Source organism: Pituophis catenifer, unplaced genomic scaffold (genome assembly GCF_029215685.1).
Source record: "Pituophis catenifer annectens isolate HBS135680 unplaced genomic scaffold, rPitCat1.0.hap2 SCAF_2, whole genome shotgun sequence".
NCBI lineage: Eukaryota > Metazoa > Chordata > Lepidosauria > Squamata > Colubridae > Pituophis > Pituophis catenifer.
Window position 1 is genome coordinate 43,416,689 of NW_027256882.1, and position 24,641 is coordinate 43,441,329.

Consider the following 24,641-nt stretch of genomic DNA (forward strand, 5'->3'; position numbering starts at 1 on the left):
TCTTGTGCTGTGCAAAACTGGTGGATTTTCACATCCTGCTGCCCCAGAGGTGCTTTTTTCAAGAGGCAATTGGACTTTCTGGTTTTTCTTTGAAGACGTTTCGCTTCTCATTCAAGAAGCTTCTCCAGCTTTTTCACCTGTGTCCCCCATTGTGGCCAATCTCTACATGAAAGAGGTAGAAACCAAAGCCCTAGACTCCTTCACAGGAATTTCACCCACTCACTGCTATAGGGATGTGGACAATACTTGGGTCAAGATCAAAATACAGGAATTGGAAGCATTCACCAAACATATCAGCAGAGCTGAAGAAGCTTTCTTGGATGAGAAGCGAAACATCTTCAAAGAGTTGCCTCTTGAAAAAGTACCTTTGGGACAACCATGACCTGGATGACTGAATCTCCATAGACATTCATGTTCTGTTGTTAAGGAGGCAGTGGTTAGATTCACATGCTTTTCTAAAAGTTATTTTACCACTTAACCACAGCTGCCTTTTCTCTGAAGTCACTTAACTGAGTTCATTTAAGGATCTGTTGACTTAACATTGCCCAAAGAGAGCAAGAGCTCTACAAGTGGCTGCCCTTGATGAGTATCCAGAAGCTTCAGCTGGTGCAGAATATCTCTACTCCACGAAATCCACTGGTTGCCAGTCTGCTCCCGGGTCAAACTCAAGGCACTGGTTTTGACCTTGAAAGCTCTTCATGGCATGAAGCCAGGCTATTTGAGGGTCCACTTCTCCCTCAATATCTGCCTGTCCCATCAGATCCAGTAGACTAGGCATGCCCTGTTAGGGAACTACATTTGGCAGGTCCCAGGAGACGGGTCTTCTCTTCCCTGGCACCTGACTTATGGAACATTCTTCCCCTCAGAAATGTTGGTTTGCTCTCTGTTGATTTTCCAGAAGTCTCTCAGAACCTGGCTGTGTCAGCAGGCCTTGTGAGATCTTGAGGTGGCTCCATTATTGATATTAACATCTGTTCTCTCTTAATAATGTCTGTTTTTATGCATTTACTATTTATGACTTATTGTACACTGCCCAGAGTCACTTTTTCTGAGATGAGCAGCTGTATAAATTTGATGTATAAATTAATTAATTGTTGGGTCCTTGGTGATGTCTGAGCTTGGTTGTTTTCTTGCTAACAGAGAACAAACTCCACTCCCTTCTATCGCTGATGAGGTTACCTAGTTGGGTAATGAAATATCTACAAGCTAACCACCAAGCTCAAAAAATACTAAGGACCTCATAGTTCATCCCTGAGGTACAAATATTCTCTTCAGTTGGTAAATTAATTAATTAAATATAAAAGTTCTTTGCTGATACAGTTTCTCAAAATCACCTGCCCATTTTTGAAAAGGAGAGGAGGAAGATGTGGAACTTAAAATCGGTGCCTTTGGTAGCAACATTTAGTCAGTTGTGTTTTCTGATCAAAAATAATATTAAATAAGTACAGGTAGTCCTCGAGTTACGACCACAATTGAGCCCAAAATTTATGTTTCCTAGTGAAACATTTGTTAAGTGAGTTTGCCTCATTTTACAGACTGTTCTTGCCCCAGAAAGTGAATCATTTTGTCAAGTTAGTAACATGGTTGTTAAGTGAATCTGACTTCCCCATTAGCTTTGCTTGTCAGAAGGTCGCAAAAGCGGATCATGTGACCCTAGGACACTGCAGCCATCATAAATATGAGGCAGTTGCCAAGCGTCTGAATTTTGATTGTGTGACTATAAGGATGCTGCATTGGTCGTAAGTCTAAAAACGGTCGTAAGTCATTTTTTTTGGTGCCGTTGTAACTTTGAACGGTCACTAAATGAACTGTTGTAAATCGAGGACTACCTGTATTTTAAAAATTACTTAAGCTATAACACCCAACACCTGTAGGATGCTCTCTGTTGTAGCTCTGAGAATGCTGAGATGACAAAGCCAATAGCCTTTAACATTATGCTGATGCCCTGCAGTTTCATCATCTCTATTCTGCTAAGCATATAGCTTACCATTGTGTGGGGGTTTTTTTTATTCATCCTTGCCAGTAAGAATGTTGTGGTAACATGTCAGTCATTTTCTTTCAATTCCTCAGCAGCCAGGTGGTGCTAACACAGTTGTAGGAAGAGGAGTGGGGGGGGGGGCGTGGAGAGAGTTAATCTGCCTGTGATGGATTTGTTCTGAAAACCAACAAAATAGCTGGGTTTGGGGCTAAATTGGGACAAAATATTCTTTACTTAAATGTACAGATATTTCACTTGAATTGTGGAAGCAAAGACGGGATAGAATTAGATGGGAAATAAAAGGCCAGAAGCAAATTTGGGTTTAATCCAGAGCATTCTTGGAGAGATGTCTGCATCCCAATCCTGATCATGCCCTTAAAAAAACAAAATAAAACTGCTAGTATTCTAGTCAGTGGTGAGCAATTGACAGACCTCACATTTCCAACCCTGTAGTGTCCTTTGAGGGCAATTTGTTGAAGTAGCTATCATAACAGTAGAAGCTTTGCCTAATGCTAGCCAGAGTACCACGAACTGACAGAATCGTGAGGGGAGAACAGTGAGGTACAAAGACCTCAACAAAAATTGAAGCTGGCCCTGAAAAAGAGCATCGATGCCACATGAAAATAAGCAGCCCCAGTTCTTACAGGACTGAGAATTACATTGGAATAAAGGTTTTCTCCAGTCCAGACAGAATGGCTTTTGCAATCAGTTCTGGGACAGGGTACTGGAAACCATCCAATGTTGTTGAACTACAATTCCCAGCAGCCTTGGTCACCATGATTAATGGTACTGGAAAGATACAGGTAATTCTCGACTTTACGATCACAATTGAGCCCAGAATTTATGTAGCTAAGTGAGTTTGACCCCATTTTGTGACCTTTCTTGCCACTGTTGTTAAGTGAATCACGAGGAGTGTTAAGTGAATCATGAAGTGGGGGGGCGGAAAGGAAGATTGTTTTTTCTTAGTCATTTCTTTATTTAAATCTTTTAGAGCCACCCAATTTGAGTGGACTCTAGGCGGTGTATAAAATCGCACAATCCCATTAAAACACAAAAAACAGTCACTGTGTGAGATCGGGCGGCTCTACAAATGCAAATAAATACAACCATACTTACAGCCTAGATTATAACAACTTTAAAAGCAACACAGAACAGGTGCCCCCCTCCCAGTACAGGAAGCTCTCAGTTTATGGCTACAACGGAAACCAGAATTTCCATTGCTCAACAAGGTGGTTGTTAAGTGAGTCACATCCAATTTTTACGACCTCTTCTCCATGCTTGCAGTTGTTAAGTGAATCCAGCTTCCCCCATTGCCTTTGCTTTTTGGTCCCAAATGGCGATCACATGTCCTGGGACGCTACAACTGTCATAAAAACATGTCAGTTACCAACCGCCTAAATTTTTGTCGTGTGTCAATCGTAAGTGCAAGAACCAGTCACAGCTCACATTTTTCAGTGCCGTTGTAACTTTGAACGACCACTAAATGAATGGTTGTAAGCCAAGGACTGCCTGTACAATAAAGGTAGTCCTTGATTTACAACAATCCATTTAGTGACTGTTCGCAGTTGCAACGATAGTGAAAAAAATTACTTATAATCATTTTTCACACTTACGACCATTGCAGCATCCCCACGGTCACATGATTTACACTCAGATGTTTGACAACTGGTTCATATTTATGACGGTTGCAGTGTCCCGAGGTCATGCAATCCCCTTTTGCGACCTTCTGACAAGCAAAGCCAATGGGGAAGCCAGATTCACTTAACAACCGTGCTACTAATTTAACAACTGCAGTGATTCACTTAACACATGTGGCAAGAACATTCATAAAATTGAATAAAATGCACCTAACAAATTTCTCATTTTTAGCAACATAAATTCTGGGCTCAATTGTGGTCGTAAGTCGAGGACTACCTGTAACCCTTTCTTGAGGCTTTGTTCTCTTTACCGAAAGCACATCCCATTGTTCATTTCCTGGCCCTTGCAGTTCTTGATCTATTTCTGTGGTGTACTACATGAAACAATGGGGTGAGGTCATGCATGAAATTAACGAAAGAAAATATATATGCTGCCTGCAGACCTGACAATCTCTTCTTGCTATCTCCAACTTTGTGGCGCTAGAATTGTGAATGGGTCATAGCAGGGAAAGGGTGAGGACTTGGGGTCATTCCAAAATAAAGCCATTGTGTAATATTCCTTTAATTGCAGCTTCTGTAAAAGAAGCTGTTCTTTGTGCAAAGAGGAAAAACTTATCCTTTTGTCTTCTTTTACCGAGCCCCCTTTTTACCAGCATACGTGTCCTATTTTTGCCATGCAGCTTCCCCATTTTGGGGGTTTTGCTGAAGTGGGTCAGGACCCAGCAGGGATATTCACAGACTCTAATCAATCTTTCAGAAAGTGCTTTGTTATTGAACCGTGGAGTGATTTTTCTCAGCTTTAGGAGTCTTGCATGCACTCTATAATTCTCTGGGACCTAATTCTCCTGAACAATTGAGTAATATAATCAGATACGGAAACTATGCTCCCTTCTCTTCTCCATTTTTTCCGCAGTTATTGGTGGGGTGTGTGTCTTCATTTTTGGAAGATTTGGTGCTTCTACCACCATTTCTCCTCGCCTCAAATAACCCAGACCCAATAAATTGCAGTTCAGATATTCTCTTTAGAATAAAGAGCTATAGCGCAGAGTGAAACTGGAGTGAAGAGATTTGAATTTGGGTCCTGCTGAGATATAAAAGAATTTCCTTGGTATTTTGACAACTGTTAATATAGCAAGTGTCTATTATATATTTCAACCTATCCTCCATTATCTCAAAAGTTAATTTTAGGAATTATATTTTTTTATTTTTGCCGTATTTATATAACTGTCCATCTCACAGATGTGACACTCTGGGTGGCATACTCAGATAAGCAATAAAAAAGATTGTTTTTACAATAAAAACAATAAAAAATAACCATAAAGAAACAGACATGAAAACATTCCATAACAAAAACACCCGTATTGTTAAGTGCGACTAAAAGAGAGCGTAGCGTATCCCACTGCAACAATTTTCCAGATCCTTGAAATCCCCAAGTCTGTTGACACAGCCATATTTTGAGGTACAGTGGTACTTTGGTACTCATCGTTAATTGGTTCCGAGAGAGATGAGTACCAAAAACAATGAGTTACCAAACACATTTTTCCCATAAGGAATAATATAGTGAGTCACAAGGCAGCCAATACCGACAAGTTCTAGCTTGTGTGTTGAGTAGCAAACAAATGATGAGTATCGGGATAAAATTTTTGTGTCAAAATGTGTTGAGTACCACATTCGATGAGTTTCAAAACAGTTGAGTACCAAGGTACTGTACTTCTGGAAGGATACCAAGGATGGGACCAGTCTTACCTCAGAAGGAATGATGTTCCCTCTGAAGTAAGGGTGCGTACCACAACAGAAAAAGCCCAAATTTTGAGTCCCGCTATCTGTAGTTCCCTATTAGACAGGACACACAATAATGTCTTCTAGTGGACCTGCAATACATTCACCTTTGCTTTTGTTTGTTTGTTTGTTTATTACCCCACCTTCATTATTTTTACAAATGACTCGTGGCATTGAACTTATCCAACACACCTTCCTCCTCCTATTTTCATCACAACAACAACCCTGTGAGGCTGCAAGGGAGGGAGGGACTGGCTCAAAATCACCCAATTGGCTATATTGGGAAGTGAGTGATAGGCGAAGCACCATGCACAAGTGATAGGTATTTAAGCTGCAAACGTGACAGACATATTCAAGCTAGGAGTCTAGATCAGGGCTGTCAAACTTGCGGCTTGTGGGCCAGATGCGTCACATGCTGGCCACGCCCGGTTTAGCGAAGGGGGAAAAAGTTGTGATACGTCACGTGATGAGTTTGACACCCCTGGTCTAGATGATCTTAAATATGGAAAAGAGTAGGCCAGAACCTCCTACAGAGGGTGGACTTGATGAAAAAAGGTATAGGAAAGACTAGGAAAACATGAAGATCATTTATGGCCAGCAAATTCTTCCCAAATCTGTTTCAGTTTCTAAGACTTCAGTCAAAGGGGGCTTTCTTTACGCTAAGGAATATAGTTTGAGATGTTTTCAAAAAGCCTTTTGAACTTCAACCCTTGTGGATAATTAAACCCACACAGATCCTGCTATATTTTATCAGGAAGCAGCTTTTCTCTCGTCATTTGCATTAGAACCTAATGAGTGGGCAGTTCTTATTGATTATGGATGTAGTTTTTGGCAAATCTGTTCTGGATTCTTACAAAGAGAAAGGATGCCCTTAAAATCTAGAAGCACAAGAGCAAGAAAGCCAGTGTGGTTTTGTGATAAAGGGGTTGGACTCAAAGTCCTCCCTCGAAGACTTTGGCCTAGTCACTCTCTCTCAGACCAATCTACCTCTCAGGGATGCTGTTGAGAAAAATAGGTCCAGACCTGGAAGCCATCTTTTTAACCTTTGAGCCTTCAGGCCTGCCATCTTGCACTTAAATAGGAACACATGCCAAGTGAAAAGATTAAACATCACTAAATACTACTACCTCTGAAAAGGAAAAGATCGAATCGGTGAAAGTTGCTCTTGGGAATTTGTTTTTGTGGAAGTTGAGATGTTGCTACCGAAACCAAGATCTACAAAGAAACAAATTAGGTTAGCAGGTGATGGGTTTAGATCAAATTTGGTTTTTGAAACCAAATCTTGAACTGGGTTGGACGTGTCTCCCAACGGACTCCTATTGCTTCATGTTTTCTGTTTTCTTTCTCCCTTCCTCGCCATTCTCCCCTCCCCACCCAGAACTGGGACCTTGTACAGCAGACACAGAACTACCTGAAGCTTCTGATCTCCATTATCAATAGTGACGGTGAGGTGTTGTTTATTTTTCTTCTGGTTCATTCGTGATTTGGGGGATTTTCGTAACTAATTTGTAATTTTTAGTGATCATTTAAAAAAAAAATCAAGGAGATATAATTAGGCAAACATTGGGAAACCAACTGTGAAACCAATAGATTTGATTTAATAGAGGGTTTCTTTGCTATATGATTTGACCAGTGTATTGGTACCTGGGGGAGATGGACCTTTCTCTTTGTTTCTGTCATTCTAAAAAAACTCTTTTATTATCTTGATCACTTTTCTACAGTCCTAAGATTCTTCATGGTTAACTGAACCTCCAGGAAAACTCTGACTTTGTTGTTTTTGTTTGAGATCTCTATCCCAAAAATAAGGGCAAGAGAGATCCTTTACTTACTATCTATGTCAGGGCTCTCCAACCTTGGCAACTTTAGGACTTGTGGACTTCAACTCCCAATACACACACACACACACACACACACACACACACACACACACAGGAGTTGAAGTTCACAAGTTTTAAAATTGCCAACTGCCAATTGATCAGGGCAGTGTCTATTCTATTTTTTTTAAAAAAAGAATTAACATTTGGCTTATAGGATGTCCTTGACTTACACCCACAATGGGGACCAGAATTTGGGTTGCTAAGCATTGTGGTCATTAAGTGAGCCATGCCTGATTTTATGACCTTTTTTGTCACCGTTGTTAAGTGAGCCACCGCGGTCGTTAAGGGAATCCAGCTTTTCCCATTGACTTTGCTTGTTGGAAGGTGGGTGGGAAGTTTGCAAATGGAGATCATGCGACTTTAGGATGCTGCAACCATCGGAAATACATGCCAGGTGTCAAATGCCTGAATTTTGATTACATGACACTACCACAGTTATGAGTGTGAAGATCGGTTGTAAGTAACTTTTTTCAGCACCCTTGTATCTTTGAGTGGTTGCTAAATGAATGGTTGTAAGTCGAGAACTATCTGTGTGTGAAAGTAAGAGATATTTGGCTGGCTGAGGAATTCTGGGAGTTGAAGTCCACAAGTCTTAAAGTTGCCAAGGATGGAGATCCCTGCATCGACCACTTCATTCAGTGACTTGATTGATTCAGTCAGTCTTTGGGCCTCAAGAATTGATTGATTGATAAACTCATTTCTAAAAAAAAAAAAAAAAAAAACAGGAAGGAAGGAATATGGCATTTGGGCATAGTATCTTAAAATCTTTAAAACAGTATCTTAAAATGCTTGCGTAGCTTATTGAAATGCAGAAAAGTTTAATTCTTCGGGAGAATCTCATAGATTCTGGTTATGATAGAAAAGAAGGTTAGAAAGGAATTCCGAAAAACTATAGGAGGTGTTACAGCTGAACCCAAGGTGGAGGACGCATGGCAGTGGGTTTGCCTGTGATGCACTGGAAGATCCACTGCAGGCCTTTGCTGTTCCTTATTCACTTCCATGTGGGAAGAAGACACGAAAATACCACTTCATAATGCCTTGGTAAGGCCACACTTGGAATACTGCATCCAGTTTTGGTCGCCACGAAGTAAAAAAGATGTTGAGACTCTAGAAAAAATGCAGAGAAGAGCAACAAAGGTTTTAGGGGACTGGAGGCTAAAACATATGAATGGTTACTGGAATTGGGTATGTCTAATTTAATGAAAAGAAGGAGCAGTGTTCCAATATCCCAGGGGCTGCACAAAGAAAAGGGAGTCAGGCTATTCTCCAAAGCACCTGAGTGTAGGACAAGAAGCAATGGGTGGAAACTAATCAAGGAGAGAAGCAACCTAGAACTAAGGAGAAATTTCCTGACAGTGAGAACAATTAATCAGTGGAACAACTTGCCTCCAGAAGTTGGGAATGTTCCAACACTGGAAGTTTATAAGAAGAGATTGGACAACCATTTGTCTGAAATGGTATAGTTTCCTGCCTGAGCAGGGGGTTGGACTAGAAGACCTCCGAAGTCCCTTTCAACTCTTCTATGCTACGCTACGCTACGCTACGCCACGCCACGCCATGCCACACCACTCTATGCTATTCTGCTTAAATGAAACTCTCTTTGCACACTTTTATACAATAGATGCTGCAGCTAGTCTTCCTCCTGGGTGATTTCTAATATCCCTCTTATCTGTTGTCCTCCAGCTTGTTGTAGCTCTTACCTCCTCTGTCTGGCAGGGTGTGGAGAAGGCTCTGTCTTCTGCAGCTGGCCTAGCATATGCCACATTATCCCCTGGAGACCGCTGGAGGCCCGGGGACAGTGGGAGGCTTTTCATCCAGAATGCCATACAAGTAACTCAGCTTTTTCCCTCCGCTGTTGCTTTCCCTTCCTGCCGGCTTTGCACAGATGATGGTGGGCTCTTGGTTCATTGTATATCCGGATGGGACAGGACGCCGCTTTTCATCTCTCTCCTGCGTCTCTCCCTGTGGGCTGTGAGTACCAATAAGCACATTCCTGTATCTGTAGTTGGCATGGGTGCTATAGCTGAGATTTGGCAGGATGGTAGTGATGATGGTAGTGGAGGTTTATTTAACCTGTAATATGATTGGTGAGTTCAAGGCCCCTGCGGTTTTGTGGGGTGCCTTTTAAAAGTGCCTGACTCTGCTGGAAGAAAACGCAGGGTTGCTAAATAAAAGATAAGGGCTTTATGGTAACTTTATGGGGTTCATTTGGGAACTCGAGAGTTCAAATTCTATCCCTGCCCATCACAATTTCTCTGAAGAGAAGTTGCTATTTTATTTGCATTCTGCAATACCAGTGAACCAGTTGGGCTCACATAAATGAAATTTGCATGGATCTTTTCCATTTTGCATAATTCAACTTTTGTGTGGCGGGAAGAAAAAAAAACCCACCCAAAGAAGACTGAAACATTGAGTCAAGAGGCCATCCTGAGGACTCAGGAAAAGGATGTAGGAAAAGAGCTACTTAATGCTACCATTTTGAATCTGTAACAAACTTCAAGCTTTTTTTTGGAATAAAGCATTAAGCTCAGGAAACCCCAGGGTCAAGAAAGCATGCTGCTGTGCAGTTTCTTGCAGGATGCACAGCACTAGAAAGAATATTGTAGAAGGGATGGCTTCTTAAATGAGGTTTGTTTGTTTGTTTGTTTGTTTGTTTGTTTGTTTGTTTGTTTAAGAAACTTTCCTTGTACACAAAGATCCCTAAGTAATTTTGGTGTTTGGATGTATACAAAGGAGGGAAGCGCAGAGCAGGGAATCGTTATAATGTTTACTGTATTCTCAGTCTTTTTTTCTTTAGGATGGGCTGATCCACACGTCCCTGGAACCTGCAGAGATTCTTTACCTGACAGTGGCTTACGATTGGTTCCTCTTTGGGTAGGCATGCTGGGCTTAGGCGGTCATGGTGGCAGGAATAGCATAGGCATTGAAAAGCTTGATTTATATAGCATGTTTAACTTGCTTTCTCCATTCCTCTTGATTACCGTATTTTTCGGAATATATGATGCACTCCCCCCCCTCTCCAAAGAGGGTGAAAATTTTGGTGCGTCTTATACACCGAATGTAACCCTGCCCACCCGCCAGGGCCCATCTTTTGGCCTCCGCACGTCCTCTCAAACTAAGCTTTTGGAGCTTTTGGAGGCTGCAAAGGCAGCCTCTCAAACGGTCTCCAAAAGCTCCGTTTGCAAAGGAGCTTCTCTTTGCAAAGGCAGCCTCTCAAACGAAGCTTTCAGAAGGTGAAAAGCCAAAATGGCAACCCGGAACATCTGGTGCCTTGTCAGACTGGTTCCGCGCTTCCCCCGCTGTACTCACTGGGGCGACCTGCGACGATCAGCTGCATTTTTGAAGCTGCGTATCTGCCCCAATGAGGCACGTGTGAGTGTAGCATGCACATGCGCTCACAACCAGCAAACCTGTTGCTAAAGTTCACCTTTGGGAACAGCTGATTGGGGGATGCTAACCAAATGAATACCAATGGATGCTGCTAGGCAGAGGCAGATTGGTTTTATTTCTTATTTTCCTACCCCAAAACTAAGGTGCGTCCTATACTCTGGATCGTCTTATACTCCGAAAAATACGGTAATCCTTTTCAAAGCCTCTGTCCCCAGGGGTTTTCTGCATCTATCCTGCAGTCCTTTGGGTTGGGAGCTTGACACACAGTCCTTGGGGTTGATCTAGATCCCTACCTGAATTCTAGACATCCTGGTTAGTCTGCATCGATGTGGCAGTCCTGTCTTCACAGCCATTGGGAACGTGCTTGGTCAATACCAAACTCTCTGCTTCCTCCTACAGGCACATGTTAGTGGATCGGCTCAGCAAAGGAGAGGAAGTAAGTGTCTCTAAAAAATTGTGTCCATGTCACACTAAAGATGCTTTTTTAGCATTTCCCAGTCAGCAAAATAGAGAGGAGCTCAAATATATATATATATATATAAGTTTCCTCTGAATTGGAACTGGGCATGTCTAGTCTAGTGAAAAGAAAGACTAGGGGTGACATAATAGCATGTTCCAATATCTAAGGCTGCCACAGAGAAGAGGGGATCAACCTGTTCTCCAAAGCACCCGAAGGCTGGACAAGAAGTAACAGATGGAAATTTATCAAGGAGAGATCCAGCCTAGAACTATAGAGAAATTTCCTGACAGTGAGAACAATTATTCAGTGGAACAGCTTGCCTTCAAAAGGTACGGGTGCTCCAACATTGAAGGTTTTTAAGAGATTGGACAGCAGTTTATCTGAAATGATGTAGGGTCTCCTGCTTCAGCAGACAGTTGGACTTGAAGACCTCCAAGGTCCCTTCCAACTTTGTTATACTGAATCTGAATCTACACCTGAAGTTAACAGGAGTACACAATATCTACATTCTGGACCGAGAAAACGGAATCTAACTAACAACCTCATTAGATCTTACCAGAAATCTACCATTGTGGCCAACCAGACACCTTTAGGACGTTCCCAAGCAGATCTCAGCAGCAATAGTTCTGCTCCCATTCAGGGAAGATTTAGACATCCACATGTTAAAAATATTTTGCTTTGGATCAGGGGTGAAATCTAAATTTTTTTGCTACCGGTTCTGTGGGCGTGGCTTAATTAGTGGGTGGGGCTTGGTAAGGACTGGGTGGGCGTGGCCAAGTCAATGTCACTTCTTTGCCCTTTTTTAACCTATAAAACAGTGGTCCCCAACCTTTTTATCGCCGCGGACCAATCAGCCTTTGATAATTTTACCGTGGCCCGCTGAGCGCGCGCAGGGGTGGGGGCTTTGGGCCACACGTGCGTACCTGCGCGGGGCTCTCTTCCCTGGAGCCTTTGCGCACGGCCCAGGAGCTTTTGCGCACGGCCCAGGAGCTTTTGCGCACGGCCCAGGAGCCTTTGCGCTGCAGCGTTCATGTCCCCCGGCTGCTGCGCGGCCCGGTGCCAGGTACTCCACGGCCCGGCACCAGTCCGCGGACCGGGGGTTGGGGACCACTGCTATAAAATACAACACAACTCAACTGGCTCACCCACAATGTAAAAGCAGCTGTGCTAGACTCAAAATGGCCCCACAACAAGCAGGAACCTCACACAGCCCCAAAAAGCCCCAAAAAACAACTTTCACACTTTACACACACACAACACAACACAACACAACACAACTGGCTCACCCATAATGTAAAAGCAGCTGTGCTAGACCCAAAATGGCCCCTGCAACAAGCAGGAACCTCACACAGCCACAAAAAGCCCCAAAACCAACTTTAACACTTTACACACACAAAATTCCACATACAGCTTTGTGAGATTTTGTGTGTTTGTGTAGTTAGAGTGAAACACTACAGAAACACACTAAATCTCAGAAAGCTGCACAAATATTATTTTATTTTATTTTATTTTTATTTTTATTTTTATATAAAAGCAGCTAAATTTAAAACTTCCTAAACTTTAAATGGCTAGGTCTAAAAAAAGAACAACTAAAAAAACCCCAATTAACTATTAGTTTTTTAAAGCTCCCAAAGGGGAAAAAAACTTACCCAATAGAACAGGGGTCTCCAACCTTGGCAACTTTAAGACTTGTGGACTTCAACTCCCAGAATTCCTCAGCCAGCTTTGCTGGGAGTTGAAGTCCGCAAGTCTAGGCAGGAAGACAGGCAGGCAGAAAGAGCTGCTCACCGATGAGCTTGATTGCAGGCAGGGAGATTCAGTTGCTTGCTGATGCATGGATTGCGATCGTCATGCGATCAGCAGCTAAGGTAAGCAAGTTGGAGGCTGGGAGAGGGGAGGGGAGAAAAAAATAAGCTTTTTTTCTTTTACATGGCTCTGGCGATCCAAGCTGAGTTGCCTGATTAGCAGGCAACTCAGTTGGGATGTCAGAGCTTGGCTGGTCAGAGCCATTTAAAAGGAAAAAAAGGCTCTGATGATCGCGGGGCTCAGCTGGACATGGGGGAGGCGGTGGCAGGGATTTTTGCTACCGGTTCTCCGAACCGCCCGCCGCCATCGCTACCTACTTGCCCGAGCCGGTCCGAACCGGGAGCATTTCACCCCTGCTTTGAATTCCTGAACTGAGCAAACAGTTGGTCTTGATGGCCTAAAGAGCCGTTTTAAACTCTGGGCTTTGATGCATCCATAATGTTATGGTCTCCAGCAAGCAATATCTCATGTTTATATCATGCTTATGAACACCCCAAACCAGATTATTAGCCCCCACACACCCTGCCCTTCCCCTTGCATGTGATTATATCTCAGCTTACTAAACAGGGCACACACAGAGTGTCTGTGTGATTTCATGCCACAGCCAGGCTTGTGGTCCCTTCTGTTCCAGTCTTGCAAGTGGGATTAGGGGAGAGAGAAAAACAAACTGCCTCTGGCACAAGTGTCACTTGGCTTGCCCATCTGTGCCCTCTCTAATTTTGCCTTCTGCTACAGTCATGCTGTTTGGGTTTTTTTTTTTAATGAGACATTTAACACTTCCCTCCCCACCCCATCCTTTGCTGCAACTAATACTGAGATAACACCTGATTGAGCAAGTGGATGTTCTAAAGCAGCCTCTGACTGACCTTGTGACCTCTAGCTACATTTAGAACATGGCCCTTGTAAGTACCAGCTAGGGATTCATAGTTTAATTCAGAAGGGCACCAAGTTGAGGAAAGTGACTTAAACTTGCTCCAAGTTGGAGAAATTGTGAAATCCTGGAATAATTATTATGTATATAAATCTATGTTTTTCATAGGTCAGAACTTGGCCACTCATTCTCAGCATGGCTTCCAAGGAATCCAGAGGATACCTTGAGCCAGGGATGGGATTCAGAAATTTTAGCAACTGGTTCTTTGCCCAGTTGCTGGGTGGGCGTGGCCTACTAGGCCTCCTGCACCTGGGGGGGGGGGGCTTTTTGTCCTCCCCAGGTTCCAGAGACTTTCCCGAGCTTCCAGGAGGGCGAAAACGGCCTTCCTCAGGCTCTGGAGGCCGGAAATGAGTCAGTTTACGGACTTCCAGAACTTCTGGGAGGCCCATTTTTTGCCCTCCCAGAGCCTCCATGCGGGCCCTGCAGTTACCTGGCATCCAAAACGGGCCACATGGAGACTCCTGGGAGGGGAGGGGAGGGGTGGGCGGGGCCAGCCAGTCCTTGCAACTACCAGTTCAGTGAACCAGATGTAAAATTAGCATTCGGTTTGCCCAAACCAGTCCGAACTGGTTGAATCCCACCCCTGCCCTGAGCCAATGTAATGTTTAGCCATAGGGATTTGGGGATTATTTAATCATCGGTTTTCTTAACACACCTCGCCTGATCCTCATAACTTTTAGCCAATGATTTGGGAACTCATAAAGTTAGAGAGCTGGAAAGAGCAATTTCCGCACATCCATCGAATGGCAGTCTGCCATCTTCTTAAATAGTCAGTTCCATTGTTGATCTATCTTGCATGCAGTATCGAGGGCAGGGCAGTGGAAGACTTAAGATCTTGAAGGGATGAGTAGCGAGCGACTTTCATTGGGTTTGGTGGGAGTGGCTGCCAGACCCCAGGATCAGTGCTTTGCCAAAATGGAGGAAGCCCTTGTTTGACTACAGGTAGTCCTTGACTTAACAACAGTTTGTTTAGTGACTGTTCAAGGTTAGAAAGGCACTGAAAAAAGTGACTTACGATTGTTTTTCACACTTATGACCGTTGCAGCCTCCCCATGGTTACGTGATCAAAATCCAGACGCTTGGCAACTGGCATATATATTTATGACGGTTGCGGTGTCTCGGGGTCATGCGATCCTCCTTTTGTGCCCGTCTGACAAGCAAAATCAATGGGGAAGCCAGATTCACTTAATGACAGTATTACTAACTTAACAACTGCAATGATTCACTTTATTAACTGTGGCAGGAAAGATGATAAAATGGGAGAAAACTCAACATCTGTCTCGCTTAGCAACAGAAATTTTGGGCTCAGTTGTGGTCATAAGTTCAAGGACTACCTACATATGGCAGTTGACCTCTCTTTTATTCCTCTTATTTTGCCTCTAGATTTTCTTTTTCTGCTTCGATTTTCTGAAGCACATAACCTCTGAGGAGTTTTCTGTCGCTAAGCAGCTGAGGTAAGAGCTTGTGTTTGCAACTGCCACCCTCAAAGGTAGGCAAGAAGGACTGAGAATACTATTATTGCGCATGTTTCCTTTCTGCTGGAAAATAGAAACCCTGGTGTCCTGGCCCAGTTCATTTTAATTGATTTTTGCAGTCAGAAACCCACGCAAATGGGGCCATACCATTTGGTCTAGAGCTATTTCTAGAAGCCCTACATTGGGTGCGGTGGGATGGGGAGCATGACTTGAGTTCAGTTAATCCATCGGCTGAGTTTAGCATAGCAATCCCTTTTCAATGACACTGCCTGCAGTTAGGCAATCTGATCTCGAAGCTTCCCCTCAGCTTCCATCCACTCAGATGGATCACACCAAGGGCCTATTTAATTCAGGATTCCAACTTTCAGATAGCTCACAAGCAAGATATCCTCTTGCTTCCAGGACCCTGTCGCGACCCTTGACCCCTGAGGTTTCATTTTGAGCTGGTATGGGTTTTATGCTATTGGCCTACAATGCAAGAGGAGGCACACATTTTTAGACTATTCATGCCATAATCCCCAGCTAGCACAGTCATGGCTTGGAGACTGTGGGAGTTATAGTTGAAGGTGTTTCAAAATACTGTGTTTCCCCGAAAATAAGACCCTGTCTTATATTTTTCTGAACCCTGAAATAAGCGCTTGGTCTTATTGCCATGCGCTCAAAAGCCCAATCGGACTTATTATCAGGGGATGTCATATTTTGTGGGAAACAGGATAGTAGGTTGCGTGCCCCAGTTTGGTCTAGTTAAGCACCAGGCTAGAAACCAGGAGACTGTGAGTTCTAGTCCCACCTTAGGCAGCTGGGTGACCTTGGGCCACTCATTTTCTTTCAGTCCAACTTCACCTCACAGGGTTGTTGCAGAGAAAATAGGAAGGAAGAATTATTAGTATATCTGCTGCTCTAGGTTATTTATAAAAATACTAAAGGCAGGATTTTTATAAAAATCTAAAAATAATGTTAGCAGTTTCAGGAGATGAATTGGACTTCATTTGGGATGAGAGTTCTCTCATTGTGTAATGGTATGTGAGAATGGCCTTGGGAGATGAGAAAGTGCCGCAGCCAGCAAGGTGGTTATATAAAAGGCAGCTTGGCCAGGATTGTGGGGATGGCAAAAGTCTCAGAAAGGACCAGCTTAGTTTCTTAGACTGTAAAGGTGATGGGGGAGAGATGTACTTTCCGACTTGCAAGATTCTGTTACTGTAACCTAACAGTAAAGTAAGAATTATTTCATCTGGATGTGTTTCCTCTCTGGATTACCTCTCAAGATTGAAAATCATCATGCCAGTCTCAAAAGTATATTTCTTCCCCATCACCTTTAATACCCAAGAAACTAAGGTGGTCCTTAGACTTTTGCCATCCCCACATTCCTCTGTGGGCCAAGCTGCTTTTTATATTTCAGTTCCCCTGGGTGTGGCACTTCTCCCTCCCCCCATGCCCCCCACCCCCGGTCTTTCAAGGTCATCCACACACACATATTACACATTGACTCTGGACTCTTTAAAATTTGAAGAACTGGGAAAGACCCTATCACTTATATGCTCTCTCTCTGTTCACTTCTTTTGGTACTTATTGACTTAGCCAAATCATTTTTTGCCATCTTGTGCTTAATCAAAATAGGAAGTATTGCTTCAATCTGCAATAAATTAAGTTAAAGTGGAGGGTTAGGTAGTTTGTGGTTCAGTGTCTTGTGGAAATCCAGTCTTGTTTTAATGCATTGGATAAACTGGCCCATCCTATTAAACCATAACATGGTTGCTTGCTTGTTTGTTAGGATAGAACACAGAGACTAAGATTTGGCATGTTGTGTAAACCCATCCATGAAATTACTTGCATGATGGAGAGAAGGTTGGTTCCTCAACCTCAGCCATAATTCAGAAGATCATGTGACTGCAACTATTCTAAGATGGATTTGTTTGGCTATTTCAGGATACGGATCTGGTGGGTTCTTGGTACTTTCTGAGCTTGGTTGTTTTTTTAATTGCAAATGCTTCATTACTCAGCTAACTAACAACATCAATGCAACCTTCATTACCCAGCAAAACCCCCCATCTTCTTTACACTGATGTTATTTAGCTGAGTAATAAAAACATCTGTAAAATATAAAGCAAGCCCTGAGAGCCCCAAGAACCCAACGGTTCAACCCTGTGCTAAATATCTTCTCTGCTGTAGGATGTGGAGCTGTTTGAATGTGCCCTTCCCATTTCCTGACTTTTTTCTTTCTGTCCCAGAAGGAAGAGTCTGCCACCTGGATTCACTCTGGAAGAAATCTGTATGCTAAGTGAGTTTCTCTTTCTATCTTTACATAAGGTCCTTAATCTGAGCTGGGACTCTCATTTTCTCAGGTTTTGAGATGCTAACTCTTGATTCTTCTGAAGGATTTAGGAAAGCTCTGAAGGACACATGGAATTGGTAAAGTCAGCTGATCACATTTTGGTCCATCAAAATCTAGAGAAGGTAGCTGCTGGCATATAGTACAGAATATAAAGTTAAAAAGCAGAACCTACCACACAATAGGGACGCGGTTTCAGTGGCTAAGACGCTGAGCTTGCCGATCGAAAGGTCGGCAGTTCAGCGGTTCGAATCCCTAGTGCCGCATAATGGGGTGAGCTCCCGTTGCTTGTCCCAGCTTCTGCCAACCTAGCAGTTCGGAAGCACTTTAAAAATGCAAGTAGAAAAAATAGGGACCACCTTTGGTGGGAAGGTAACAGCGTTCCATGCGCCTTTGGCATTTAGTCATGCCGGCCACATGACCGTGGAGACGTCTTCAGACAGCACTGGCTCTTCGGCTTTGAAACAGAGATGAGCACCGCCCCCTGGAGTCGGGAACGACTAGCACATATGTGCAAGGGGAACCTTTACCTTTACCTTACCACACAATATCCCAGTAGGGAAAGCACCTCTTTAGTGTCCCCACAGATCTCCCCTTCCTTCCTGTGTCCTTCCACGTATTTGTGTCATTCCAGATGTTTTGTTCCTCCCAAAAGCCAGTCTTCTGTGACCTCTGAGCATACTCAGCCTGAAGTGCGCTCTCTGGGATATAGTTTTGTGGAGGCTTCCACTGTTGATCTTCCTGTGCATGGATGTGTGATTCTGGCTAGATAATACTGATACATTTCTCTGAACATCAGAAAATGCAAGAAAGATAACAACAGTTGCATTTTCAATAGGGATTTCAATGATGGTCTGTTTCAACAGAAGGCCATATTTACACCTTGAAGGATTAACGGTTTGTTGATTCTTTGAGGAATAGTGAGCTTTTAAATCCCCAGTCTCATTATTTTGTCTGGAAGGTGTTATGCTGCTACAAAAAGTGACAAACACCCAGTTTGAGTTCCCAAAGACTACCATCGTTCACCACACACACCATTGTCCCATATCCATCCCTTTGGGGACATGTGAAGATAATGACTCTGGAAAACTGCAGGAGCCAGACCGATGGCTTCCAATGAGAGGGGAATGGGATAATGAGTCAGTGTGCCTTCCAGTATCTCAGAAACATTGATACAAAATAAGAACAATAATGTCAATGTGCCTCTTCTGTCCAAGATGTATTTCTTGAACAGTTTTTGTTGTGCAGGACGGAGAGTTGTGACTGCCTTCTGGCCACTAGCTTTTTCAACTCCTGCTTCTATTTCTAGCTGTCTCTGGAAGGGGGGAGAGGATGGGTAAGAGGCAGAAGGATGCTGGTCTTAGCATAGACTCTTCCCAGTCAGCCCCCTTGGTCTTGCCATCTCCAGCCAGCACCAGTTGGCAAATCCTGTCCACTGAACATGACATGATCACTTTTCTGGAGAAGCCTTGTGCTAGGTTCCGCAGATGGCACTGCTCGATTTTGAAACACATCACTTAGCTGTCATCTTGACTATCTCCCAACCAGCAATTAAAATAAATAGCGTAGGAGTCCTTTTAATTCTGCTTGCTTTCTTTAACCACTTCTAAAAGAGAGTCTATTTCTGGACAATCCAAATTTAGGATATTGTATACTCTGGCAAGGAAAGCCAATTTCTATATACACACAAAATAGCCATAAGTTGGTCATGAATATTCTAATTGATTCAAGGACACAAGTTATGCAAAACACATTAGTTTCCATTTATGCCGTTGAAATCTTACATCTACCTTCCCCCTCCCCTTGCCAAAAAACTCCCACAACTCTGATTTTTTTAGGGTAATTGCCCACCCACCCTTCAGGCTTGCCGCTGAAGTTTAAATCCGGGTTTGTTTTCTTTTCTTTTTTTTAAATGTACAATGGAGGATTATTTTTTTTAAAAAAAAAAACTTAATCCTCCAATGTACATTTTTGTACTCACTTATGTACTTTCATGTGAAATCTAGTGAAATAACTATTATATAGAGGGGATAGAACAGGTTCAGTTACAGACAATCATAGATGTATTGTGTGTAAAAAAAAAAATTGCACTTAACACTCGGTGTCTAGTGCAATACAGGTAGTCCTTGCTTAACAACCACTTGTTCAGTGACCATTCCAAGTTACGATGGTATTGAATGAGTGGAATTTAGCAACTACTTGTTTTTGATTTAGCAGGTTGTATGACTCCAGCAAGTTTCATTTTATTCCAGGAAACATCCTTAAACAAGACATGATTTACTGTGATCTTATAAAAGCATTATTTTGCTGCTGGTGCTATTGACAAAAATTAGAGCCAGAATATCTTGGCAATCTATTTCCAGATATCCACCTGCGGAACTTGAACTAGTCTGCAGTATGAGCAGTTTCTCTCTGTGATCTATGAATTCATGCTTGGTTTTTCTCTTTGGAAATGTGTTAATGAGGACCTTAGGACTTCATCATTCTCCAGGAGGGTATGGACATCATCAATTTACTCCTACTCTGGATGCTTTTGTGTGTTACAGAGCAGAGGGACCGGGGCAGCACCACCAGTCTGAGCAGTGACTTTTCTCTTATGATGGAGAATTCACCTGGAGCTGCAGGGAGTTTCACTTACGATGCTGTGGAGTTGATGCTAACAGGACCTCAAGCTTCTTGGTCAGCACCTATATACAAACTTTCTTCTGTGGCAAATCTGTATGTCCTGAAGATGAATGGCTCTATACATTGACCAGGAAAGCAGAATGGTGAAAATATGGGAATTTTTTCAGTAACAAATTTAGCAAAGGGAGGTGGAAAGAGAGAATACTTTCAGCTGCTTCCCCCCCACCCCCGTGTGGATGTTGCTGCATTGTACATTTGTAACATTGTACAAATCTCTACATTATTACATATCTTTACAATGACCATTTTTCATTATGCGTAGGTGAATTATTAATTTAGTGGGCATGAGCTCTGGTGGCGCAGTGGTTAGGATGCAGTATTGCAGATTAACTCTGCCCATAGTCTGGAGTTTGACCCTGATGGGCTCGAGGTTGACTCAGCCTTCCATCCTTCTGAGGTCAGTAAAATAGGACCCAGATTGTTGGGGGCAACAACATGCTGACACTGTGAAATGCTCAGAGAGTGCTGTAAATACTATGGGGCAGTATATAAATCTAAGTGCTATTGTTAAGTTGTTTCCACACAGTGAAGGGCAGACCAGATACAGCTCCGAAGCATCTCTTCTTACAGTCTGATCCAGGCATAATGGGTGAAGATTGCTAGCATGGTTTTGTGCTATTTTGTGAGAGCAGATCATGGAAAGTGTAGTGTAAGTTGGTGAAATAATATTTCAATGAAGAATTCCCGAATCTCTTTCCAAAACCATCTTCAGGCTCGGCTCATTTGCATCATTGCTTTATCATTGTTTATTGTGCCACGTGGGCTCTTCCAAAATATTAAGTGTGGCTGTCGGCCACCAAAAAAAAAAAAGCCCATTCACAATCTAATAGATCATTCCATGCTCCGAGGCACCCTTCGGTTTTCATCAAGGAGGCTCCCGTTTTGTATGATCCCGAACCTTCCTTCAAGGCTGGGGAGACATTTGGGGCTGAAAATGGTTCTCCTGAACCCCACCCCTCCCTTCAAGTTCATTTGATAGTCTTACAATCAGGTCCGTGGCATAGCCAGGCAGAGATTCCTCACTGTCCTTGGAGAATGGATGTCAGTGAGGGTAGTCAGTGCTGAGCTAGAAGTTCTCACAGCCATGGTGAAGCAGCTTCCCAATAGTTCTGTGCAGAAATACTTCTTCAATCTGCAAATATTTGCCCAGGCATAATATACAGCACAACTGCACAATGTTGTGTAGTATACCTAGCTGAAATACCGTGTTTCCCCGAAAATATGACCTACCCCGAAAGTAAGTTCTAGCTTGATTTTTACAATATAAGCCCTACCCCCCAAAATAAGGCCTAATTAAGACCTTATACACTCCAGGATGCATGGATAAAAATTAAGCTAGGGTGGGGGTGGGGGTGGAGCTGCCTTACTACTTACCTTCGGAGAGTTGCAGCCAGGCCTCGCACATCCCAATACCTGCCTTGCCTGTCCATTTCTTCTGCAGCTGGCAAGGCTTTCCTGAAGGCCTCTGCAGCCGATAACAGAGCTCCAGAGCTCTGTTATTGGCTGCAGAGGCCTTCAGGAAAGCCTTGCCGGCTGCAGAAGTTCCTGAAGGCCTCTGATAGCGAAAAGGAGGCCGGGGGTGACGTGTGCAAGTGAGGTGAGTCAGTGGATGACATCCCCCCAAAATAAGACCTGGTGCCTTTTTTGGTGGCAAAAATATTTATAAGACAGGGTCTTATTTTCGGAGAAACACAGTATTTTGCCCTTTCCATTTGGGGGTTTTGTTCTCCCACCTTTCTTTGACTTGACTTTGGAGACCTTTGAGAGGATCTGAGGAGCCTGCTAGTCCTCTCCCACATGACAGGCAGGAGCAGAGAGGCTGGGGATTCCAGAACTTTGCTGCAGGCTTTCCCTGTTCCATTTAATTTTTCTTTCTTCTCCCCAAGCATGTGTGCTAATGATATTTTACCGTGCAATTATTATGAGCTAAATCTGGGCTGCACTGAGAAGCCAGTGGAAGTCCTCTGGGTAACCGTAAATTCTCAGCTTGCTATTGTCACACTTTGCCTCTTGAAGCACATAAAGTATGTGTGTGTGGGGGAGAAATCTAAATCTGTTCCTGGCAGGGGCATTCTAGAAAGGGCTGCCCTTGCCTATCAGTCTGTCCTGTACCCTATAGATGCTATATGCACATAGAAGTAAGAGCTGATGATGAAAACTGAACCAACAGGAGGGCAGGCAAACCATTCAAAGCTGAACGTGGTTGTTCTGTGGTGGACTGCAGGACTGAGCAAAAGAATGGACGTTCCATAACCGGAAGAACAAATTATTTTACCAAAGTATATAGTGAGATAAGCTTGTCTAAAGTGGCTGCTCTATTTTCATTATTTAAGCCTTTGACTCTTGGAGTACCTGGTTCAGATACACAGGTCAACACAGAAACCCTTATTTTAGATGGTCTTTCAAATACTGTCTAAATTACTTCAGAGAGGACATCTGCAATACGCTTTGGTGCCATACCTTATTTTTCCATAGACTCCTTGTTTATTTCACCCTATTTTAGCATATCCAGTAAAGGAAGGATTTGCTGGTGAGGAGCTGAAAGAAGAAGTCAGTTTTCTAAGAATATCGAAGAAACAAGTTTAAAATGAAACAAAGGTTAGGGATTATCATGAGATAGGCCTAAGGTTTAAAATTGATAAAAACATCCTTATTTGTCAACCAAAAGGGCATTTTTGAATAGAATTATTTTTATTTTGTATGTTTCCCCCTTTAAAACAAAAGCACTGGAATCAAATTCTTAAAAGGAAAGCAGAACAGTTTTTTTGAGGGTGGAAACTATCCAGCTGAGGTAAAGGTCATAGTTCTCAATTCAAAATGAAGCTGTCACTTCACAATGATTTAAGTACTTGCGCTGTCTATCTTGTATTGCGAGTTGTCATGAAATTAGGGGGGGTGGGGAATGTCTTAAGGTTGGGCTCCAATGATGATGTCGGCTTGGGTGAGGTGACACAAACAGTTGGGAAGAAAAGGAAATCATCTGTATGCAAGGAGACCCATTTTTAAGAGGTATTCCGGGTCTTTCTCCCTCAGTGTCCCTTCTAACCAGAACTCGGATGGCTGCACAAATCGGAGACGGGGCCTGTTCAGTTTGAAACAGCCTTTTTCCTTTTAATTGCATCTCATCTCTGGCAGCTTCTTTCCTTCCTTGCTTGAGTGAGTGCTGCTAAGCTGAGCTACTAAGCACTTCATTAAATCTCAGCCTTGTACCTGCCACAGTCACAAGGAAGGTGTGGGGGGGGGAAGGGGGAGAGATTTTTGAAAGCTTGGGGCTGCTGTCATATGTTAGAGAAAAATGGCTGAGGATTTTCCAAGGAAATCCTGGGGATTGAGGAGAGTCCTTATTAACATACACAGCCACGGGTAGTAAATAAGGCAGACTTCCGATAATTGCTTAGCAAGCATCCGGGAATTCAGAGATGGCTGGATGGGGAGCAGAGGAGATAGAAAGGCAAACAAATGTGGTAGGGAGGCTGTGGCAGGTTCAGATCCCTTGAACATCAAAACCTGATTAGTACAGTTGAAAAGCCACGGCACTTCCTTGATTGCAAGTCTAGTTGAATTGTGTGAGGCTTTGCTGGTCCCAAAACAGAAAGAGATCCCTGAAGTTGTTTTAGTAATTAGAGCCTCTGGAAGGAAGCTGACCGTGTGGAATGGATGCAGCCCATTTCCAGGTTGGTCTAAGCCAGGGCTGTCAAACTCCCGGCCCACGGGCTGGATGCGTCACACACAGGCCACGCCCACCCCAGCGCCGCAAAGACAAAAAACATCGCGATACGTGGCGGCAACATGATGTGGCGAGTTTGACACCTGTGGTCTAAGCCATATAAAGACTCTTCCCTTTTATCTGTCTGTCATGCTAATGAATATCTAAACGGGTCTTTCTAAAAACATGTACAGATAGTCCTTGACTTACAAAAATTCATTTAGTGACTGTTCAAAGTTACAGCGGCACTGAAACAAGTGACTTACGACACTTGTGGCCATTGTAGCATCCCCATGGTCAGATGTTTTACATTCGGATGCTTGACAACTTGACTCACCTTTATGATGGTTGCAGTATCCCGGCATCATGCAATCACCTTCTGACAGGCAGATTCACTGAACAACCGTGTTACCAATTTAACAACTGCATTGATTCGCTTAACAAATGTGGCAAGAAAAGTCACAAAACGGAGCAAACCTCACCTCGCTTAGCAAATTTCTCACTGAGCAACATACATTTTGGGCTCAACTGTGGTCGTAAGTTGAGGACTAACCTGTGTTGATTTATCAAATTTGTTCATGTATCTTT

At 43.2% G+C, this 24,641-nt stretch overlaps 1 protein-coding gene across 3 annotated transcripts in view; it reads left to right on the forward strand.

Annotated features, from left to right (window-relative positions):
* Positions 1 to 24,641, forward strand: part of MTMR14 (myotubularin related protein 14) — a 121,290-nt gene that overhangs the window by 44,961 nt on the left and 51,688 nt on the right. For all 3 annotated transcript variants that reach the window (XM_070936758.1, XM_070936759.1, XM_070936760.1), the window contains exons 10-16: positions 6,773 to 6,839; positions 9,157 to 9,242; positions 10,069 to 10,145; positions 11,061 to 11,097; positions 15,242 to 15,312; positions 17,562 to 17,611; positions 20,209 to 20,341. In XM_070936758.1, the coding sequence (XP_070792859.1) occupies positions 6,773 to 6,839; positions 9,157 to 9,242; positions 10,069 to 10,145; positions 11,061 to 11,097; positions 15,242 to 15,312; positions 17,562 to 17,611; positions 20,209 to 20,341 (521 nt within the window). The remainder of the gene's footprint in view (positions 1 to 6,772; positions 6,840 to 9,156; positions 9,243 to 10,068; positions 10,146 to 11,060; positions 11,098 to 15,241; positions 15,313 to 17,561; positions 17,612 to 20,208; positions 20,342 to 24,641) is intronic.